This window comes from Dama dama, chromosome 32, assembly GCF_033118175.1.
Source record: "Dama dama isolate Ldn47 chromosome 32, ASM3311817v1, whole genome shotgun sequence".
In the NCBI taxonomy this organism is placed as follows: Eukaryota; Metazoa; Chordata; class Mammalia; order Artiodactyla; family Cervidae; genus Dama; species Dama dama.
This window is the reverse complement of record NC_083712.1, coordinates 22632337-22656367: the sequence shown is the minus strand read 5'-3', so window position 1 is coordinate 22656367 and position 24031 is coordinate 22632337. Positions and strand designations below refer to the sequence as shown.

The following is a 24031-nucleotide window of genomic DNA, read 5'->3' as shown; positions in this document are numbered from 1 at the left end:
GACCCACTTCAGGTGGATTGCTGCTTTTAATCCTTTTCCTTACAGAAATTCTGGAGTCCACATTCACACTCATTCATAGCTTGTCTCCACCCAAACCCATTTAAAAATTAACGACAAGAATTCTTGATTATCCTGAAACCGGCCATCAAATTCAGTTAAGTTCTTTCTTCCCAAAAGAGTTACCCATACACAGAGCGCAGAACCTAGCAAATGGATGATGACTGTCTCGGTTCATATTTTCTCCTCTTCCCATATTTCATTTACCACACCTTTTTACAGTGGTTTCTTTGAGCAGTTCTACCCGATCCTTTGGTGCCGCCACTGGATTCTTTTCTGGTCTATCTGGCTATGCTTTCATTTTTAAATATCTTAATCTTTATAGTATTTCTTTGGTTTAGAAGAGGTATAGCCAACAGAACAGAGACTAGATACTGAAGTCAGACTCTGATCATCGCAGAACCCTGGGAGCTTAGGGATCCTGACAGTTTGGTTTTTCTTGGTGGGCTCTTACCAATACCCAGCCCCTACATCTGTTACAGTCTCAGAATTGTAGCCTGTGGAGGAAAATGAAGGTGCAGTGTCTTCTTCAGTGAAATCCAAACCCTCTTCAGGGAACGATCTGATTTACCCTTCAGGAAGTCGAATGGTCTCTGAGGACCCTTTCAAGGGCCTTGCGTTTTCTCCAGAATCCAGTCCACATACTCGACCACGTTGGTGTAAACACCTGGCCGCTCCCTTTGGCCGCAGCCTTCACCCCAACTCGTGATGCCCACCAGGTGCCACACCTCGTTGTGTTTACAGGACAGGGGCCCCCCCGAGTCCCCCTGTGACAAACAGGGAAAAGAAGAGGGCACGCAGATCAGTTCAGACACTTCGCATCTTAAATGCATTGTCCTGGGAGTGATTTCACCTGAGATTCTGTCCTGGCCCTTTAATAAACTTCAAAGAAGCAGATGACCTGCCCCCCACACCAATCTATCCATGGCAGATTTTAGGGTAAGGAAAAAACAAATCCACTGTGTTCCCTGCTCATTGGCAGAAGACTGTTCTTTACAAAATGCACCAAACAGAGGACTTCCCTGGTGGCCCAGTGGTTAAGAATCCACCTGCCTATGCAGGGGGGACTCGGGTTCGATCTCTGGTCTGGGAACTAAGATCCCACATGCTGCGGAGCGACTGAGCCCATGTGTCACATTAACTCGGGAGTAGTCCCCGGGCCCTGCAACTAGAGAAAGCCTCTGCGCAGCAACGAAGACCCAGCGCAGCCAAATATAAATAAGTAAAATAAAATTAATTTAAAATTTTTTAAAAAGTTTGCTGCATTAAACATTCTAATTTGAGGTTTTCAAGTGGCTGAAGACAGGGTTACCTTACAGGCGTCCTTCCCTCCTTCTCTGTAGCCTGCACAGACCATCTTATTGGTTATTCTGTGCCCTCTGTATCCTGCCTGGCATTCTTCATTTGTCATCAAGGGTACCTTGGCTTTCTGAAGAGTATTTTGTATTTTGTCTAAAAAAAAATTTTTTTTTTGGTTCATAAATGGAATAACCACATACATATAATATAAATTTAAATATACGTACATATGTTTAAAATCAAAACCACACCTATGTAAAAATCCAGAAGGAAAAAAAACTCAGGTTTAGTTCACAGACCTTTTGTAATTACAGAGTGTAGCTGCTGCTGCTAAGTCACTTCAGTCGTGTCTGACTCTGTGCAACCCCATAGACGGCAGCCCACCAGGCTCCTCCATCCATGGGATTCTCCAGGCAAGAGTACTGGAGTAGGGTGCCATTGCCTTCTCCGTACAGAGTGTAGAGAAGATGTTATTCTCACTATTGTACCATTTTATTCATGTTAATTAAGCTCAAAATTAATTATGGCTCTAACTGGAATTATTTCCCAGAGAAAATAATTGGATAGCAGCCTAAGACATCTACTGAAAAGTGCTAGGTTTTGAATTAAATTTCATTAAAAGTAATGAGTCTTTAAAGAGATTGTCATATTTAAAATTTCCAATCAGGCGAGGTATCATCTTCATTTGGGTGATTTTCGCCTTTCCTTCCTTATGAATATGCTTTCTGCAATTGAATAATGTTATGATTTTACTCTCATTTTAGCTGTGCAACTTGAGATAGCAGAAAGCATTGTGATTAAACGGTGTTCTGTGTCTTCAGCTGTAGCACACAGAGAAATATAGTTTCTTACCTCTTAATTTTCTGTATCCCCATCCAGTCACCCAGCATTCAGTATACATCACATTTCTATCTCCTTTGGAAGGTAGGCATATGGGCCGTTGAGAATCTAGATTTTAAAAATCACAGTTTAGTTGTCAGAAACAGTATACATCACATTTCCCAGGAAAGACTCTCTTCCTTCACTTTCTATGATCAGGGTGTGTTCTCAGTTTATTATATTCGGGTTTTTTGTTTTGCCTCTTTGTCATACGTTTTCATCCCTCACGGTCAGAGTTATCTATCGCACATCAAGGAGGAGGGAACGAGGGAGAACCTCCTCCATTAACTGTCACTCTCGTGAGGTCTGGGATCCTGTAGAAGCTGCTTCATCATTCCTGATCTGCCATCCTTTCTTCCTTAAAGAGGAGATATAAATCATCTTTAATATTATGATATATTATGAAGTTATGTCATCCTGTGCACCTGAAGAAAACTTGCCATTTTAACCCCTCCCCACAAAAAAATAGATTCAATCATCAGGACAGCATGTCAGTCTTTTATGTGAATATGCATTTTTTTAATGTGGACCATTTTTAAAGCCTTTATTGAGTTTGTTTCAATGTTGCTTCTGTTGTTTATGCTCTGATTTTTTTGCCTGTGGGATGTGGCATGTGGGATCTTCAGTTCCAGACCAGGGATCAAACCTGCACCCTCTGTATTGCAAGGCAAAATCTCAACCACTGGACCACCAGGGAAGTTCCTAGCACTCAGTCTTAATGGACTGAAAGGGGAGCTTTGCAGCCCCTCTTCCTTTTTAATGACAGTAATACATGGAGGGATTGCCAGGGTCAGGCCATGAGTCTGGGAGTGTGAAACTGGGCATCATTGTAGACAACTTGCTGTTTAAAATTTTCCATACCTGTGTAATTCATTGCGGTTTCTAGTTTCAACAAGGCAATATCATATCCACTTTCTGCCTTTTTATATTGATCATGAATTATTATTTCTTGAACCCCAAAGAAAGATGTATCCTCTTTTATTTCTGATTGATTTAAAATGCTGCTATAGACACGCAATAAGTTAGGTGACTCGACCCTAAGGAGTAAGCAATAGAGGAAAAGAGAATTCCTTTAGCAAATAATTCCCAACCTTTTGAGATACAGTGCTATTTAACTAACTATTCCTATCTGGCTAATATTTTCTGCCGGTGGGGGGCTTTTAGGTGGAAAGAAGTGATTTTCTGCTAAGATTTTGCAGTCACATAGTCCTCTTTTATGGAAGGTCCTGGGCTATCATTTACCTTATATGAAACACACAAACATCAATGAATACTTTTTCCACCCTTCAACACACACACACACACACACACACACACACACAGAGTTCTGGGTTCTAACTTTCAGTGCCGCTGTTGATTGGCTGTGACCCTGAGAAATTCACTCATACTTTCTGGCATCCCACTGTCCCATATGTAAAAGCTAAAAGAGACTATTGACCTCAAATCTTTGAGTTATGAGTAAGCTGCATACTGATAAAAATAAACCAAGAAAACCACAAATCTGAGTCTAAAAACAACCCAGAAGATACTGCGGTGCAAAGAGGAAGTCTGGTCAACTAAAATTCCCTGGGATACACACCCTTTGTATGCTCTCGATGGAGCTTTTATATTTGGCCGGTAATGAAAATGACTGAAGTAGGGAATCCAATATGATGATGTATAATAAACCCTTCTTTCTGCGTCTGGAAATAGAGTGAGGGGTGGGGAGAGGGGTAGGGAGAGAGAGAGGAGAAGAAGGAGGAGGAGACAGAGTCAGAGGGGAGAGGGAGAATAAATGGGAAATTACATTCGGGAAGCAGGAAATTCTCTTTAAGTTTCCTGAATCCAAAGCCCAGGACAGTGCACAGAAGGTGATATACTCAACAGGAAGTAACCAGAAGTCCCCTGGGGATGTGTATACATTTAACCAGAAAAGTAGAATATTATGGAGCCATGTTCCTGCACCTCTCTGATGCTGGTATAGAATATGAACAGTTCTTCCTTTTTGCTTTTCTCCCCCCACTAAAACAGAAAATTAATTTAGCAAATAGGAAAGTTTACATCTTTTAAATAAAATACTAGAGTAGATTTAATATTAATATATGCGTGAGCGTGGTGAAGGAGTAAAACCAGCAATGGTACTGAACTCGTTGAAACAGTGAGCAGCTGTTAATATCCACTGGTTTCCGATGATGGCGCCTCCACACAGGTGTCTCTGGGTGGGTGATATCACGTGCAGAGTTATCTGCCACGGCCACTCTCCATGAACAGACTGGGTTCCTCCAACAATTCTGGTCTTGATCTTGGTTGTACACACTACAACAGAAGGATTGCAGTGAGAAGCTTCCTAAATCTTCATTTTCCATCAGTAGCTACATTCCTTCAGGCTCACGGTACAGAACACCTTCTCTGGGTTCAATAATGTACCGTGACCTTCACTTGAAGATACTTTAGACTCAAGTTGGCAAAGCACAATATGAACATAAAAGCTGAATGGGTGGGTCACCTTGTAATTGCACATTCCCAAATAATGCCTCAAATAATAGAGAAGGGCCGGGCAGCCTGGCATGCTGTAGTCCATGGGGTCGCAAACAATCGGACACGACCGGGCGACTGAACGACAATAAAATAATGCCTCATCTGGGACTTCGAGGCTTACCCTCCCTCAAACAACAACCCCAGTGGTTCTTTTAAAGTGATGGTTGTCAAGTGTGGCCCCCAGACCGACCTCCCAGGCATGACCTGGGAATTTGTGAGAGATGACCACTCCTGAGCCCCACCTTGGACGTGGTGAATCAGAAACTCTGACAGCGGACCCTACCCACCTAAGTTTTGATCAGCCTCACCAATGTTTGAGAACTGGTTAAAGGTGAGCGCCGTGCACTCACTTTGCAGCCTTTGTCCAGTTCCTCCCACTGCCCTCCACCCCAGCTGCCCTCTGGGCCCCGTCGCTCCAGCTCCACCCACGTCCCAACCTGGCTTCTCTTCTGTTTGTGAACTGCTTCTGCCCTTTGGTCTTGTTGACAGACTGGGGTTTTATGCGCGACCCTTGATATTTCCGAGGACTTTGATTCAAACTCACCCCTCAGTTCCTTTCTTGACTTGGAAAATTAATATGTCAGCAGTAACTAAGCTATATTAACAACATGTAAATAAAGACCTTGTTAAGATGAGTTATAGATCTCGGTGTTCGTTTCTCAGTTCAAAGTGCTGAAAATACCCATGCTTGGCCTTGCATTTTGAACTAATAGATGTTTCTTTGGATGGCAATTGCTCTGTGTCTTCAGAAAGTTACGTTATAGTATAAACCAATGACAGTATAAGATATAAACATCTCGGTCAGATATTCCCTTGTATATTAGCACATTTTTAATGATGCAGCAAAATGTAATCAATTCATTTCACTTATATCAGAAGGTGCACTAAAAAGACATAAGATTTTATTTTCCTTTACCTTATATTTTCTGTTTGGCTGTCAGTCTACACCTGATATAGTCTGCAACCTTTAAAGACCAGAGTCCATAGATTCATTAGAAAGGAACATAATGAAGGAAGGAGGGTAGAGAATGGATTCTGCAACTTAGGGTGTAAGTGCTGCCTCCCCTTTTTAAAACTATATCACCATTACTGACAATAAAATTGGCTGCATCCTTTCTATTGCTTGGTAGCACCAGGACAACAGAAAGATTGTAAATGCTCCTTTTTGTCTTGGGTAAATTTATTGTTAAGGAAAACAGAGAAGGTATGAGATACAAGTCAACTGACTGTCCTTGTGAAGAAGCTAGAATCGTCCAGGGTCCCATCAGAGCCCCTCTAAACTCTAGAAAGGCAGAATTTCCCAGCTAGAGGGGTAATATTGGACACAATGTAACATTGTGTGTTCTACAAAACAAGTTCTCAGGGAACCTCAGGATTTATTTCACCTCTCAGTAGAGCCAGTATTTCTGACACAGAAGTTTTTCATACTTTGAAATCTACTACAAAGCATAATTATCACTTCCATTTTACTCATTAAATCTCAGCTGCAACTTAATTTATATTGCATTGTAATATTGGGCAGTAAGCGATAAAAGTCCAGAAACATGCAGTGTATGTAAATCAGTGAACACTAAAGTCGTCATAGGTTATTATGATAATTTAGGGAGGAATGCGTGTAGGGAGAATGCTCCTTTTCTATGTCTTAGACAGTCTTGTTTGCCTACAAACCATCTTTTGTTACTATGCTCAGAAACTGGCCACTGGAATGGAAGTACTGCTGATCTGCCATTATCCTTTTTATATTATTATAGGTCTTGCTTAATATAGATAATCTTTTTATTTCCACTCTCTCATACTCATTGTTACAAGTTAATAAGGTTTTATTGTAACTTTTGCTAATATTCATAAATACTCATAAACACTTGCAGGAAATTTGAAGGCCCTGGAGAAGGAGTTACTGAGTACTTCTTGCATAGATAACATAATTTTCCAAACATAAGATGATTATTTATATTTCAATTAAAGATCAAGTAACAACAAATAGAAAGAAAATGACTAATTAAGATGCTGGTTGATATTTCTATTATAAAGGATAATAAGAAAGATCATTGACCTTGATATCAACAAACAGACATAAAAATGTTACCTAAGCCTGAGCCTCACCAGGAAATACTGGTTATATAAATGTATCAAATTTTTATAAAATGTTTATAAACATTTATAAAATGTTTAAGCAAAAAATGTCAGTGGTGTCTGACTCTTAGCAACCCCATGGACTATAGCCCACCAGGCTAGGCTGCTCTGTCCATGGGATTCTCCAGGCAAGAATACTGGGGTGGGTTGCCATTCCCTTCTCCAGGGGATCTTCTTGACCCAGGGATTATAACATATATTTAATTAATGCCAGGCAATGCAGAGTTCAGTTAAAGCCCAATATTTACCTTTAAAACAGGTCAGCCTGATTGATAGCAGTGAAAATAACAGAAAATTGCAACTAGATTCATTGTTGTACTAATTTTCTCCCCTCTGTGGCTATTATTGATTCTCTTAGTCATGACATACTCAGTATAAAATAATTCCTTCAGGTTATTACTTTTTTCAAGTGACATTAAACTCACCATTATCCATTTTACATAACCTTAATGTGTATCCAGAGATGCTTCCTGTCCCATGAAGTATTTTAGTTGGAGATCCATTTGCAGAAAGTTTTAAGTAGCATTTACCCCTGCAGGTTGGAAGCAAAATGGTATAAACATAATGCATCTCTCAACAAGCTGGGACAGGAGCGTCTATGGAACTTGACATATGTCTTACTTCCCTCCGTTGCATGATTCTTGAGATGGAGAATAGGTAAAGAATTGGCAGCGGATGCTGTCGGTACATGTTTTCTGGCAGGCTTCATGTCCGTCCACGTCTACAATGTCCAGTTCTTCTCCCAAGAAATCAGTGTTGCGATAGAATGAAGAATGGCAGAACACTGGACAGCAGAAGCACATATTGGGATGTGAAATGCAAAACCCTCTCACCCATTTGTTGACCTTGATCAGAAGAAAGAGCTTGCACTGATTACCTGGGACACTGTGCCGGCAGTTTTGTAGACTAAAACCAGAAAAGGCTTTGTTCTTTCTAAAGCGTGCGCTTGGCAATCCACTTGAAGATGTTTTAAGGAGACACAGATTTCTAAGAGTGAAAAAGGGAAGTACAGAGGCACCATGTAAAACATATCAAAGAAGACATTTTCATAGTGCATATAGAAATCAGTTCCTGTTGGTATTTAATAGGGAAGGCGTTCCCATTTTGAAAGTATACCGAGTCAGACTCTAGGTTGCAGACAAATTTTCCAAACTGCCTCTAAATTTTCTGAGCTTGCTCTGTTCAACATCACCATTCCTAGCACTTTCCTTTTTCATTTCCTTTCTCTCAACTTTCCTAGACTATCTCAACCATTCAAGGATTTTCATGCTGCCTAGAAATCTCCGACTCAGAGTTGCTGTAGTGAAGTTGCTCAGTCGTGTCCAACTCTTTGCGACCTCATGGACTGTAGCCTACCAGGCTTCTCCATCCATGGGATTTTGCAGGCAAGAGTACTGGAGTGGGTTGCCACAGACAGAGATAAATGCAGGCTCCACACCCAGGCGGCATTTCTCTGGGAAGAAGTAACCTTTCCTAACCAGCACAAAATCCCAATCCGGGTCAGTGATGTCCAACAGAGTTTTCTGCAACGAAGTGAACACTCCGTGTCTATGCTAGTCACTACAACAGGCACCAGCCAGCCATATGATGAGTACTTGAAATGTGGCTAATACAGCTGAGGAAATGAAGATTTAGTTTTATTTAATATTCATTAATTCGAATTTAAGAGGCCAAGTCTTGGCTTGTAGCACCCATGTTCTTCTCTCACCCTGTAATGATGATCAAATACCTCCTCTTATAGGTATTGATTGGGAATTTTATAAATGGAATATGAAAGAAAAAGAACCATGATTAAGACAAAATAACACCTTACAAAGGCATCTTTATAAGTTCTGAAATTTTTAATGCCTTGAGGCTCAATCTTTGCCCTCCTTCTTTCTGTTCAATTTTTTGATGATCTCATCAGTTTCAGCAGCATTAATTACCAGCTGGGGATACCTAATCACTGACTTAAATCTCTCTTTTTAACTGCCAATTCAATATTTCTTTCTCATTGACTACCAGACACCTCTTCCCTCTGGAAATCAACTCTGTGGGAAATCTTCCCTCATCTCTTCATTGGTATTTCCATCCTTCCAACTTTCTTGAGCCAAAAATTGTGCAGCCATCACTGACTTTTTCCTTCATGCTGGTATTCAATCCATCAGCAAATCTTACTGGCTCTACATTAACAATATATCCCAATCTGATCACTTCTCTTTTACTTCCACTCTGGCCCAAGTAGTACAAGGTTTTTAATCTATTGAGTGTACTTATCATATCCCCATGTTAGAACCATATTGAGAAAATGAAAGTAACAAACATATTCTCATGTGACAAACCTAGTATTGATACTTCTGTAGTTCTATCCTCCTGAGTCATTTCCTAGGCAGGTTGATAAGAAGTCTAGGGGTGCCCAAGGAGAGAGGGGTCTGGAATCCTCAAGGAGAAGGAGAGGACGAACTTTTTTTCCCTCTATATTCCTTAGGATTATATAACAATAATGTATCCTGCTTGAGGAGAGTCTCTGGAAAAAACCTTCTGGCTAATCCTGTTATCTTAAAATGTAAATTATGGGAGGCCTTTACAACCTCCAGACATCCCTTTGATTCACTGTAATAGCTAATTAGAGTATATAATGCCATTGCTAACACTAGCAAAGGGGTACTCTTTCTGCCCCCTTCTGATGCCTATGTCAGAAGCTTTCTCTATCTCCTCTATACTTTAATAAAACTTGATTACACAAAAGCTCTGGGCGGTCAAGCCTCGTCTCTGGCCCCGGATTGAGTTCTTCTCCTCCAGAGGCCAAGAATCCCGGCGTCTTTTCATGTGTCAGCAACAACCTTACCCCTAACCCTAACCCTAACAACAACCTTTCACTCCCTCGATAAAAAACCAGTCTTGCTTGATGGACAGGAGTTCAAGGGCTTATTTTGGCTGAATTGCTCTGGGGGACACTCTCCCCAGGAATGAACAGCCATGTCAAGCAAATGCCAAGGACTCTGAGAATTCAGATTCAGATAATACCTACAATCTAGATTTTTAAGCAGTCTTAAGATGATTTTTTAAGTGAATTTTGTTAATGGGGGCAACAAACATCCTTTTGATGATCATAGCAATTTCCCATGCTTTTATTACAGTTTCCTGTGTTAATATCCATCAGTAGGGAAATGGCCTAAATTCTCAAAGCTTCCTCCACCATTATCCCGAATTCTTTTGATGAAGGCCATCGTTTCCACCGCTCTCCACTTTGGATTTGACAGGTCACTGCTATTTCCAGCCTTTTGTACTCCAGGGTCAATGATCTTAAACCAGGCATTGGCCTGAGATACCTCTCAGTGACTATCATTATTTTCTTCTTTCTATTCAGAACTAGCAACTCTCTCGTTCTTGTCATTGTTGTTCAGTCACTAAGTTGTGTCCGTCTCTTTGGGACCCCATGGACTGCAGCACACCAGGCTTCCCTGTCCTTCACTATCTCCCGGAATTTGTTCAAATTCATGCCCATTGAGTCACTGATGCTATCTAATCATCTCATCCTCTGTCTCTCTCCTTTTGCTGAAGGCAAAGACCTCCCTAACCTAAAGAAAAGCAACAGTCCTGCGGTCAGTAAGTGGGAAATGGAAAGAGAGGAGCTAGGATTCTTCCTTGCAGTTTTTGTCTTTTCTAGACAGACATTTAGATAAAATTTGTAGTTGCTTAGAATTTTCAAGGGTGGGTTTTGATCAACTGTTTTAAAAGGTAACACATGACCCTTAATCTTAGCTCCTTACCTTTCAGATGCTGTTGGCCATTCTTCAGACAAGAAGGTGAAAAACAGACAGCCGGGGTGGTGAGTACAAATACTGCGACAGACAAAGGGATCTGGGGCCTTGACGGTGTCGATGGTAATGTCCACAAACGCCGTTCTAGGGAAAATGTCCCTAATACAAGCTGCACGACAGAAGAAATCGTATTCAGAAGGTCAGTTCATTGGTAGCACTGGTAAAGGTAAAACCCCACTCACAGTATTCGTAAATTCCATATAAAAATTTTTTGGGAGATGAGGGAGGGGTGAACAGGCAGAACACAGAGAAATTTCAAGGCAGTGAAAATATTCTGAATTGTGCTCTGATGATGGAAGCATACCACTATGTATTTGTTCAGACCCATACAATGTACGACTCCAAGAGTGAATTGTGATGTAAACTGTGAACTTCGGGAGATTATGATGTGATTATGATGTTGGTTCATCAGTTGTAACAGATGTACCTCCTGGTGAGGGATGCTGGTAATAGGGGAGGCTGACTACGTGTCTGGGCAGGAAATAAAGGGAAATCTTTATCCTTTCCTCTCAATTTTGCTGCGAGCCTCAAACTGCTCTAAAGAAACAAGGTCTTACTAGTAACTTTTAAAGATTTGTTTATCCCAAGATCTTTTACACTTTTTAAAATTAGGATAACTGAAGTGATTGTTTTAAGCTTTAAATTCCAACATAAATTTTAATCATATAGAACATAATGAATTTTTTCTCACGAGGAAGATAAAAGGTCAATGGGTCCATTTTTCATCAGTGAGCCCAAATTGGTATCCTAAGTAAGGCCCATTGTACGTATCATTAGCATTAAATGGCTAAACTACCTCATTAAGAAAATAGTAGTTACCCAGGTTAGAAAGGCCGCAGGACTTCAAAGAAAATCCAGATACCACTTCACGGAGCTTCGTTATGCTGTTTGGTGTCCCTGTTTGGGTGTTCTTCAACAGACAAATGTTACTGAATAAAGACCAAAATGGAAAAATATTTTATTCCTCCAAACGCAAGTAAGGAAAAATACAAGATAATAAAAAATTCACATTTAGAGATGGCCTGAGCATGGAAGCTAAAGAATTGCTCAGAAAACAGTGATCTGAGAGACTAGACAGCTGCTCGAGTCCCGTCTCTGCTGGGAGCTGGTGGTCCTGTGAATTTTGTCAGTTTTATTTTTTCATCAGTAAAATGACAGCTTTAGATGGGTAGTGACATGAAGAGTGGAGATGTAGGGATTAAAGACTTCTCAAGCTCGTCTCAATTTTAGCATTTTAACTTTTCAAATAATACCTAGCAACTCCCACTGTCCTGGCTTGCTGTTCACTTTGCATTGAATCTTAACACATAAAATACGTAAAAAGGTGGGTTTGAGCGGAGCTAAAGATAAACCACAAAATCTTAATTATTGATTTGAGAGCTTCATCTTGTGTTATCATCCATTGCTTTTCTTCAAGTAAATCTTTAACACTTTATTTCCTCTCATCTCCTTTTTGTGAGTGTGTAGACCAGAATGTTAAAATCCAAATACTAGTCATTTTGAGTTCTTTCATTGTTGGATTTCAGATGAGCATAGTGCGTGTGTGTGCTAAGTCGCTTCGGTCATGTCCGACTCTCTGCGACCCCATGGATTGTAGCCTGCCAGGCTCCTCTGTCCATGGAATCTCCCAGGAAAGAATGCTGGAGAGCTTTGCCCCTTCCTTCTCCAGGGGATCTTCCCAAACCAGGTATTGAACTCACACCTCCTATGGCTCCTGCATTGCAAGCAGATTCTTTACCCCCGAGTCACCAGGGAAGCTCCAGATAATTGTAGTTCCCTATACAAATCCAGAATATCTCAAATATTTCTAAATTAAAAAGTTAATGATATTTTCCCTAAAAATATTTCTTAAAAGAGGTTAATCAGTTTCAAATCAGATCCTCTTATATTTTTACATAATAGATTTATCCCTGGAATATTTCAAAATCTAGCATGGGGACAAGTTTTAAAGTATTTCACACTGGTTTCAGTTACTTTGTCTCAGGTGGGGAACTGTTATTTGGGAGGATATCTAAGTAGGTTTTACTTTTTGAGTCTACAAGTTCAGACTGTAACATCCTTTAGGCTGAGAATGGAACTGACTGACCATTGCAATTGTTTTAAAATTGCCAATTAAAAAATGTAGCACTCTATAAATTAGCAGCAGACACGGGTTCAGTCCCTGGGTCAGGAAGATCCCCGGGAGAAGGAAATGGCAACCCACTCGAGTATTCTTGCCTGGGGAATCCCATGGACGGAGGAGCCTGGAGGGCCACAGTCCACGGGGTCAGAAAGAGTCAGACGTGACTTAAGAGACTGAACAGCAATAGTAATAAATTAGCTAGGAGGTGGATTTAACATTTTTGGTAAGTGTCATTGAAAGGCTGACTCTGTATTATAAAAGGAAGTGCATCCAAGTTAAACCTTAAATACATTTTTCACCAAAAAATCTATAGTATTAGTATTTTTAGAATTGTCTTGTATGGGTTAAAAATAAAATTTGACATCAAGTTGATAGGAAAAAAAAAGAATTCCATTTTGTTTTCCATCAGCCCACAGCTCACTCACCGATCCTTTATGCTTGGAAAGTGTTTTGTGGCGAATGTAAAAAAATGACAATGCGTGTCATCTGTACACCTCTCTTGGCATTCCTGAGCACTCTGGGTAACAGAGCTATTATAGTTCATTCCCTTCATGTTTAGGTCCACATACACATCTTTGTTGCAAGCTGGAAATAAAATCAGAATATATGATTATTTTCCAGTCTCTGGGGTCAAGTCTGACAATTCAATCTTAGCCACTGTTCCTCCAGACTTACTCTTTCACTCTTTCACTGATTTTTTCTCAGAAATCCTCTAGTTTCATTTTAATCTGCTTAATTCCTACTCTTCCATGGAAACAGTAAGAGAATGCCAGTGTCCTTCTTACACTGCGGCAATATGAGACGAACATTTCTGCTTCAGTTTTATGAACTGGCCTCTCTTGTCTCCTTAACTCCACTAATGGACTGATTCACTAGTTAACCTATACTAGTATCTATTTCACTCTTATGGCAAGTGTCATCTCAACCTTTATAGCTGCTTTCCTTGATTTGAATTAATATATTTAATAAGGACTTTCATATAAAACTTTAAGCTGGAAAGGAGGGGGCAAAAAATGAATGATGAACTAATGTAGTTGGATGTGTCTGATGAGATAAATATTAATGAACTGTAATAGGGTGGGGCTTCCCAGGTGGCATTAGTGATAAAGAATCTACCTGCCAGTGCAGGAGACACAAGAGATAGGGGTTCTATCCCTGGGTCAGAAAAGTCCTGTAGAGTAGGAAATGGCAGCCTACTCCAATATTCTTGCCTGGAAAATTCCATGGACAGAGGAGCCTGGCGGGTATGTCCATGGGGCCACAAAATGTCAAAAACATGACTGAGTGATTAAGAAGAAGAGGAACATAATGCAGTGGTGGGGAAGACATGCATGTGTGCTCATTTTTACTCTATGTGAAGGGTACTTCACTGAGAGGCTTTGTTTCCGTATCGCAGGATTTTATTTTATAGCCATAAAACCATAGCTGGTGTAACTACATGTATACATCACAGTAACTAATAAATAGCAATTCTAGAAAGACATCTTACCACTTATTTGGTGCAAGCATTGCTTGGAAGAATATCCAGAAATTGCTCCTGTCATATTCACCATTGGCAGTGTTTCTGTAACACTGTCTTTCAGGATGCAAGTATACCTGTTTGTTTGTTTGTTTTTTTAAAGAAATAACATTATTGGGTGAAAATGTATGTTTTAAAATAATGGATCTTAAAAGTCAGCCCACAGAGAGTCAAAGAGAAGGAAAAAAACTCCTCTATCTCATGCCAAAACAAATATTTCTTAAGAGACTGTGAGTTTCGTTTTCATTCCAACATCCTGACATTGGAAAGAGGACATAAAATTTTCCTTCCAAACAAGAAATAGGAGTGGGTGAACTATGTATGACCTTTTGGTTAAATGCAGCTCTCTCTGCCTGTTTCAGTATATAATTCATGAGCTAAGAACGGTTTCTGTAGTTTTCAATGATTATATTTTGAATCATTATATAAGTATTTATATAATATTCTTGATTTTGCTATTGGATCCACAAAGCCTAAGATATTTACTTTCTGCCTATTAAGAAAAACTTTGCCAACCTCAGTCGTAAATTCTAGAATAGTAAATTTTATAAGTTCAGGGAACTATGTAAATACTCTGGATGCAGCAATAGTGCATAAAGATGTTGATAATGTCATTCTGCAGTAAAGCTTTATTATTAAATGTTAAACTCAGTGTGAAAACAAAAATGGTAGGTGGAATGTCCCAAGATTTTTAAGAATATGACTATAGAGCCAAAACCACCAACTGTAATTTGTGAATCTTGATAAGATTCTGGTTAATTGCTGTAAATTACATTGAAAGGACAACTGAGATGGTATAAAGGGATTCTCATTAATTTTTAATGTCTTTTGTGTACAATAATGTATGCTGAAATATTTAAGGGTGAAATATTATGATGGCTTCAAAGTATTTCAAATGGTTAGACATCTACACATACATGATAGAGAAGACAAAAATGGCAAAAAGTCTTGGGATGATATGAAGTCATTGTACTATTCTTTCAAATTACCTTTATAAACAATGAATTTTTTTCTAATAACATCATTGAGGGAAATGTACTAATTTGAATAATATAAAATATCAATAATCAATGAAAGGAAAAGAACAAAATGATGAACTAGCTTTAAAGTAGAAAAAAATCAGACAGAGAGTATCATTAATATTGAGACCACAAGAGAAGTTGAAAAGTCCACACTGAGGGGCATGTCTGTTCCCCCTGCCCTGCCTAAACGCTGCTCTTTCTCCTGTAAATATTTAATATTTCAGTTGAACGAAGATACATTTTCCAATGTTCACATTAAGTTTTATAAAATGGTAGATGACTATTCATTGTTGGTAATTGTCTGTCATATACAATCTATTCCTCTATGTAGAAAAGCAAACATTTACCACTTGGTAGGATCTTCTGATGATGATTCAGTCATAAAAGTGAAGAACAAACATCTTGGATGGTGGGTGCAGATGATCTGGCAGTGCTTGGCATTCGGCGTGAAAACCACAGTGACATCTCCTCCTTTAAAGTAGGCATCTTGGAACAGCGTGGTCACACACTCTAGGTTGTAATACATGACACGTGTGATTTTGGATTTTCTGGGGCACATGTCCGATCAGATAATAATCTCACAAAGGCAAGTGAAATAGGTCTACTTAACAGGAACTATGTCAGAACTTAGAAATCAGGGCCATCAACACTTTTAGTTTACTGGATAAGCAGCCACAGATAGAAAAGAAAATTATAAAATGGCATGTGTGTCTCAATAGAATGGTGCTTCTGAGTGATTGTCTGGAGATGTGGGTGCTTTGCGAGTAATTGATTTGTTTTTCAGATCTTTTCTGGCAAAAATGCCCTTTAGGACCCCATCCAGGTCTAGAATGGTCTCTGCTTTTCCTTTCCCCATCGCTTCTCTGTGTCTAAACGCCATGCTTGTGTGAAACAAAGGCTCTGTGTAGCCTTTGGGTAGCCACTCAACTTTGTGTACCTACTGCTTTGGGTAGTGTTTGATGACCCTTGATGGGATAAGGTATCACATCACTTCACTCTTTTAAATGGACCAGTTCAGTTGACCTACAACACTAGGTTAGTTTCTGTTGCACAACATAATGATTGGATATTTCTGTACATTTCAATTTATCATCATGACAAATCTCGTTACCATCAGTCACCATACAAAGATAGTACATAATTATTAACTATATCCCCCACACTGTACAGTTTATTACTATGAATCATTTATTTTGCAGCTGGAAGTTTGTACCTCTTAATCACCCTCACCTGTTTCTCTCTTCACCTTCCCACCTCCTCTCTGGCAATCACCTGTTTGTTCTGTGTTTCTATGACTCTATTTCTGTTTCATTATGTTTGTTCATTTGTTTTTAGGAATTAACATAGCATTGTACATCAATTATACCTTAAAAACAAACATTTTTAAAAAAGAGATCAGATTTGTGTATACCAGAGACAGTCACTGGAGGAAAAGGGTATTGGATATAGATAGTCAAAAGGGGGATTTCCCTGGCAGTCCAGTGGTTAAGACTTTGTGCTCCAATTACAGAGGGCATGGGTTCGATTCCTGGCTGGGGAGCAAAGACCTTGCATGCTGCATGGCATGGCCAAAAAAAAAAAAAAGTCAAAAGGTGCAAACTTCAAGTTATAAGATAAATAAGTACCAGAAATGAAATGTACAATATGATAAATATAATTAACATTGATGTACATTATATGTGAAAGTTAGGAGAGTAAATCCTATGAGATTGTATCATAAGGAACACATTTTTTTCTGTTTGTTTAATGTTGTATCTATATGAGATGATGGATGGTCACTAAATCTATTGTGGCCATCATTTCATGATGTATGTAAGGAAAACCATTGTGCTGTAAACCTTAAACATATACAGTGCTGTACATCAATTATGTGTTAATAAAACAAAACCAAACAAATAGGTCATTTTAGTAACAAAAACTTTAGACTCTTGGAAAAATTATTGAAGCCCCTTCTACTGAAGGACTTCCCTAGTGGCTCAGACGGTAAAGCATCTGCCTACAATGCAGGAGACCCGGGTTCAAACCCGGGTCAGGAAGATCCCCTGGAGAAGGAAATGGCAACCCACTCCAGTATTCTTGCCTGGAGAATTCCATGGACAGAGGAGCCTGGTGGGCTACAGTCCATGGGGTTGCAGAGTCGGACATGACTGAGCAACTTCACTTTCACTTTCCACTGAAACCATAAATAAGTTAAAAATACAAACAAAACTAAATTACATAAAATTGAAATTTTCTTCTGTTTCTAGAATGAAACATCTAATATTCCAGATTTTGGATTTTTAGGTCATTATTATTTAATCACTGAATAAATGTATTGGAGTTTTTAATCTTGGTATATTTTCCTTGACAAATACTAAGATACAACCCTTGGTCTTCTTAAATATATAAGTGTATATATATAAAAGAAAAATTTAAATATTTGAGCAGGACAAAATATAACTCAAACTTATTGTAGCAACAAAAAAATAAGTAAAACTAAAAATAAGTAATTTTATCACAGTAATAATCAACATGTCAGTAAGTATGTGGAAAAGTACATAGGTAAAGAACAGTAGAAAGTATCACTAGAGGCTGATAGGATTATGTAGTCCATGGACTTAATGGGGAGAAATTCCAACTTTATTTTCACTAACTTCTAATTAAAATATGGCATATCTTTCTATGACTAGTGTAAGAGCAAAATGCATTAGTGTCCACAGGACCTGTGCCTTTGTATAATAAAAATAGCAGATTTGAAAACTCTACAGTTTCAGATATCTCAAAATATCATTATCACTCATTACTAGTTTGATGGTAATTACTATACAGGTTTAGACTCACCACTAGACCTTCTTAAATAAAATATTAATAAGACAATGTGTGATTTTCCCTTTGGGGTTTATGCCCTCCTGTTTTCTAATCCACAAGTCAGGGAACCAAGCTATTTCCAGCCCACACTAAATATAAAAGTCTACTTACCACCAGCAACTGAGGCAAATAAAGTGAAATGTACCATTTTATATAATAAAGTCATCCTACAAAAAATGAAAAATGTGCATATGTTTAGCACATAAGACATGAATTTGTAATTAATTTACTGACATCAGAGTTTATAAGAAATTTGGAGGGAAAGGAGTAAATATTTCAATAGTGTTCACAGAGCTCCTTATCATAGTGCTGAATTTTATCTTCCCCCCAATCCTAGAATATTCCTCGATATGGTTATTTGTGCAGTGGTCAACACTTTCACGGTTGGGTGGAACCAAGGAGTCAGAGAGAAGGGTTGTCCCCTTTCCTTCCTTCGCTCCCTCTCTTTTGCCTCCAACTCACTATTTTTTTTTTCCAACTCACTATTAATCAGACATTTCTCATGATCATCTGACCCTCTCTCCATCTCAATTTTTCCATGTTTATCTTCTCTTCCAATTCATTTCCTTTCTTTCCATTGTTGAAGTTTCTTTTCTAAATTTATCAAAGAAGCTATAACTGATTTTCTACTTCTAAAATTTTCTATTTTTAAAATGAGATTGCAAATATATTCCTAGATTGTCTCGGTCTTCTACACACATATTTATCCCCACAAAGCCCTGAATTGACATCTCTATGGAAAACTTGAGACAATTCTCCTGTCTCAAGGGAAATCTATGAGACAGATCATCTTCTGATGTGTATATATTATTCTTGAATATCTTTTTAATTTCTAAAATACTTGCTACTGAGTACAAACTATTAGTCTTCTTCCATTCGGCAATCTCCTCCCACCTTGCTTAGGATATTAACTAAAAACTTCCAAAATATTAAATCAGACATGTTTTATTCTCTATTGTAAAAAATTTTTAACTCCACAGAAAAAGAAACTTCAAGGAATAATTGTTTGAGGGACATCTTAAATAATAATTTTTGAAATCATACCTGAAACACCTTGTTTGTTGCAATTCTCAATAAGAATGTTTTTTGTCTTCCAAAATGGCCATCCTCTTCTAAATGAGTTTTTGCAGGTACTGTTCACTTAACTTTAATATTTACTTTTACTGATTCCCAGTGTGATGTAACACTGTTTCCTTATGAAGAATGCCTGTGAAAGTCCTTAAAATCTTTGCATGTCAAACATGTACTCTGGTAGAGGTGCTTGCTTTTTCAATACACTGATTTTTTTTTCTCTCTTGCTTTACTGTGTATTCAAACAAGTGACCCAGAGAGACGCTTAGAGAACTTAAATTTGCCCATGTACCTTAACCACTGGGCAAACTCAACATGAGGATGCCTGCTGGCCAAAGCTGCACTTAACCACATTTTCAAATAGCAACTGTTAATCATTAATTCCAGGCTAACTGGAGTCTCATCATCTGAAAAGAAAACAAGGGAAGTCTGATGGACTTACTGATGTTTGGAACAGTAGAGAATTGAAACTCAGCTGTTCCAGGGTTGTGGAGCGGGTGGGGCCGATTGTAGATCCCTGCTTTTCTGCAAGCCCATTTCCCTTTATACAGTGTTACCTCCTCGGAGACCTGGAAAGAGAGGATTAGTTGTACTGAGCACGAGTAACTCAGTGGTAAAGCACCTGCCTCCAATGCAGGAGACCCAGGAGGTGTGGGTTCAGTCCCTGGGTTGGGAAGATCCCCTGGAGGAGGAAATGGCAACCCACTCCAGTGTTCTTGCCTGGGGAGTCCCATGGTCAGAGGAGCCTGGTGGGCTACAGTCCGTGGGGTCACAAAGAGTAGGACTCAACAGAGTGACTAACACTCACTTTCAGGGAACTAGATCCCATGCGATAGGGCCAAAAATAAATAAATAACAATAAAAGTACATTTCAGCTACACAAAAACCATATGTCTATAATGCACTGTTTTTTTTCTGCAGTTCAAACATAGAATAGCAAATTTATGCCAGGAAAGCTTTTTGTGGAAAAACGATACGTGAAATTATGTAAGGTCCTTATATCCTTGTACTGTTTACTTCATGAAACCCTATCTCTATCCTAAAGCCTTAGTACAAAGGTTACAATGATAAGCCTCCAACTCTATTGAGAGAAACAGAAAGACTCTGACAAGTGATATACATCATTGGGACACCAAATAATATTTTCCTAAATTTGGTCTCGCTAAATTAGTGAAATTTCTAAAGCTTTTGAAATAATATAAGGATTCTGAAATATTCTTGTCTATTCAAATGAAAATAGAATAAGAGTCTTACCTGCATAGGAACTCTTCCATAGTAAACAGAGCTTCTTTTCATATAGACACCAAGTATTCTAAGAATTCTCTTCAACCAATGTTTTGCACATTATAATTCTTATGTTAAATGCTTTTATCTTAAAGTTTTCTCTCCCCCTACTCCCACAGTGAAACAGAATGCTTTTGAAACTTAATGAAAATATGGAATTACTGGACAAAATCTCAGGAAAAATCCAGAACTTGGTCTAGAGAGACGCAAGGATAAGTCAGAAGCTGGAATCCTTGGTGGTCTAAAATTCTCTGTCTGGGACAGGAAAAACACACAGGGGCACTTTCTCAGTCCCAGCCAACATCAGCTTTCTCTTGGTGCTCCCTTCTTATCAAAATTCGCTTTGAAGAAAAGCACAGACTCCCATGTCCTGAAATCTCTTCCTTGCTGTCCCTTTTCATTCTCTTTTAATACTAACCTTTCAACCCTGGCATTACTAATATTTGGGCCAGATAATTCTTTGTTCTGAGGAGCTGTTCTGTTCATAGTAGGTTGTTTACCAGCATCCCTGGCTTCTACTCACTAGTATCCACATCATCCAGGTGTGGTGACCAAATGTCTCTAGATATTGCCAAAAGTCCCCTGGCTGGGAGTGTATCCAACTGAGAACCGGTGCTTTAGATGATAATGAACATAGCGAATGATGGCTGTACGTGCTCCTGTCATTTTTAATCTTCCTCATAATACAATATGATACCGACCTGGGATACATCAGTTCAGTTCAGTCTCTCAGTCATGTCCAACTCTTTGTGACCCCATGAACTGCAGCACGCCAGGCCTCCCTGTCCATAACCAACTCCCAGAGTTTACTCAAACTCATGTCCATCAAGTCGGTGATGCCATCCAACCATCTCATCCTCTGTCGTCCCCTTCTCTTCCTGCCCTCAATCTTTCCCAGCATCAGGGTCTTTTCACATGAGTTAGCTCTCCGCATCAGGTGGCCAGAGTATTAGAGTTTCAGCTTCACCATCAGTCCTTCCAATGAACACCCAGGATTGATCTCCTTTAGCATGGACTGCTTGGATCTCCTTGCAGTCCAAGGGACTCTCAGGAGTCTTCTCTAACACCACAGTTCAAAAGCATTAATTCTCTGGTGCTCAGCTTTCTTTATAGTCCAACTCTCACATCCATACATGACTACTGGGAAAACCATAGCCTTGATTAGATGGACCTTTGTTGGCAAAGTAATGTCTCTGCTTTTTAATATGCTATCTAGGTTGGTCATAACTTTCACCTAGGATATGAATGCCAGTCCTAGTCCTGACTCTGTCCTTGCAGGTGACCTTGAACTAGTCTCTTTACCTCTTTGGACCGCCATTGCTTCATCTTGAGTATAAAGACGTCCTCACTCATTAGACATGAATGCCCATTTATAATGTATGAGATGTGAATGAAAGTGGCTCCCACTTTAATACATTTTAAGTATACCTTAGAGGTTTCCTATGCGTCGGTGAGGATTGAGACAGATGCTGGAGCCCTGGGCTAACCTCGTATCAAATGTGTACATGTGCTGGGCATTCCACGGGTTCCTATGCTGGCAGCTCAGTGCTGGCTTCCCGGCTCGGTGCTGCCCCACGCCTCCCTGCCCATTTGCCCTCGTGAAGCTTAAGTCATGCCAGCCTCTGGCCCTCTTAGCCTCTTACACACATCTCAGTCTGTTGACGCTCTTACTGTGTGACGTGCTATTTCTGCTCCCCCTTGTACTGAACACGTGATCGGTAATAAAGAGACCAGTCCAGCACCATTGGTTCCAGTTGGCAACTTTAAAATGATCAGCATATCCTGGAGGAGCTTCACATTTAAAGCTCTCCTCTTTTGCCCAAAGGAGGTCATTCCCTGACCAGCAAGAGCCCAAGCATAAAATAAATAAATAAAAAAAGCCCAAGGATTACACTGCAAGCCCTTCAAGTCCTATTCAAACATCCTTTAGGACACTAGTAGCCAAGATAAAAGATTTTCACTGCAAACCACTTTTTTTCTTTTTAAATATAAAACAACACCCACAGTATCTGTGTCGCACACTAAAGTCAAAGTTGAAGTTGTGGGGTTTTGTTTTTTTTAAATCATTTCAGGGAATCCAGTCGGATATTACAAAATCTGGGGAATTTATTTGTGGAGTAAGCACTTAACCCTTCAGTTTCCTACTGTGTGGTTTATGAATAACTCAGACCTTGTGGTTTTCTTTCCAGCAGTCCCCTCCTTCTTTACTTCTATCTACCTCTTAGTGTGTTTGTGAGCATAGAAGGAACAACTCAACCTCTTTTAGGAACTTTGCTTTTCTATTTTTCTAATTCATTTACACAGTATTTTGTGAATGGTCAAATTCTGTGTCAATGTCAAGTCAGTTCAGTGGAATGAAATATAACTACCTGATATCACTTGTGGTGGTTGGTCACTGACAAGTTTGGAATTTATGTTACATAAGAATTGATATTCATTCCAGGACTGCTTCTGACCACCAGGAATTTACCTGTTACTGCCTTTGGGTTACTAGTGCAGAATCCAGTATCCGCTATGTGTGCTAAGTCACTTCAGTTGTGTCCAACTCTTTGCAACCCTATGGCCTGTAGCCCGCCAGGCTCCTCTGTCCATGGGATTCTCCAGGCAAGAATACTGGAGTGGGTTTTGAAGCCCTCCTCCAGGGGATCTTCCCAACCCACAGATCAAACTTGTGTCTCCTATGTCTCCTGCATCGGCAGACGTGTTCTTCACCACTAGAGACACCTGGGAAGCCCACTGAACCCCCAGCAAATCAGACCCCCTGCCTTTCACGAAGGCCACATGAGGGTCTTGTGGCAGAAGCTGCGCCCAGACAATTGCAGGCCCACAGGTCTCCCCTGCTGGGCCAGTCTGGAGCCCTGTGGCAACGCCCAGGGAACCAAGGTAAGAAGCCTGCATGGAAAGCTGCGCTGCTAATCTTCCAGGTTCAGAGAACCCATCTCTTCCTTGCAAAAGTCCATATTTCACTGGTTTCTTCCATTCCACTTGGCAGAACAAAATCCAAGCTCACCGGCTCTTCACCCCAAGTGAGGCGGTTAGTAGTGGGTATGAATGACCATGCAGGTGAGGCTGAGAGAAGAATTTATTATCCCTGGGATAGCCCGAGTTCTGGAGGCAGTGCTAAGGTTAGAATGATCCCAGGCAATGTGCTACAATCTGGAGTCACTTGTCCTCCCTTCTGTTTCACTATCAGAATAAAACACGTTAATCACACTCTTTGGCCATTTTTATTTCATAACACACAATTGTAGAGATACTCGGTTGTTTTGCTCTGCCATTACGGTATTATTACTGAATGCCGAAAGCGCTATCCATTGTTCCTTTTATGACAAGGACAAGAGGTGGGGTTTTGGCAGATGAGAAACCCCAAGGTTCAGCACGTGAATTGAATGCAGGTTGTTAATTGAATACTCCAAGGGGGAGCTCTTCCCCATGTCTATGAAGCTTCTCAAGCTGGCTACTTCCTCAAAGGCTGTCC

The 24031-nt window shown here is 39.7% G+C and overlaps 1 protein-coding gene across 1 annotated transcript; it reads right to left on the bottom strand.

Moving 5' to 3' along the window:
• Window positions 1-321: 321 nt before the first annotated feature.
• F11 (coagulation factor XI) lies at window positions 322-19350 on the bottom strand. The gene is made up of 15 exons (XM_061134761.1): window positions 19243-19350; window positions 18310-18365; window positions 15699-15861; window positions 14300-14406; window positions 13236-13395; window positions 11508-11617; window positions 10638-10797; window positions 7763-7872; window positions 7507-7669; window positions 7311-7417; window positions 4362-4530; window positions 3097-3272; window positions 2209-2304; window positions 1370-1509; window positions 322-824 (listed from the first exon to the last, which is right to left on the bottom strand). Exons 2-15 carry the CDS (start codon window positions 18362-18364, stop codon window positions 663-665), a joined length of 1878 nt encoding a protein of 625 aa, XP_060990744.1. The 5' UTR covers window position 18365; window positions 19243-19350; the 3' UTR covers window positions 322-662.
• Window positions 19351-24031: the final 4681 nt, after the last annotated feature.

Excerpts from the sequence above, each read along its gene's own strand:
- F11 (XM_061134761.1), bottom strand. The coding sequence starts at position 18,364 with ATGACTTTATTATATAAAATGGTACATTTCACTTTATTTGCCTCAGTT. Across the intron at positions 7,418-7,506 it reads GAATCATGCAACGGAGGGAA|GGGTAAATGCTACTTAAAAC; the intron begins GTAAGACATATG and ends TCCAACCTGCAG. Across the intron at positions 3,273-4,361 it reads GCTGCTCACTGTTTCAACGA|GGTCGAGTCACCTAACTTAT; the intron begins GTTCAGTACCAT and ends CTTACTCCTTAG.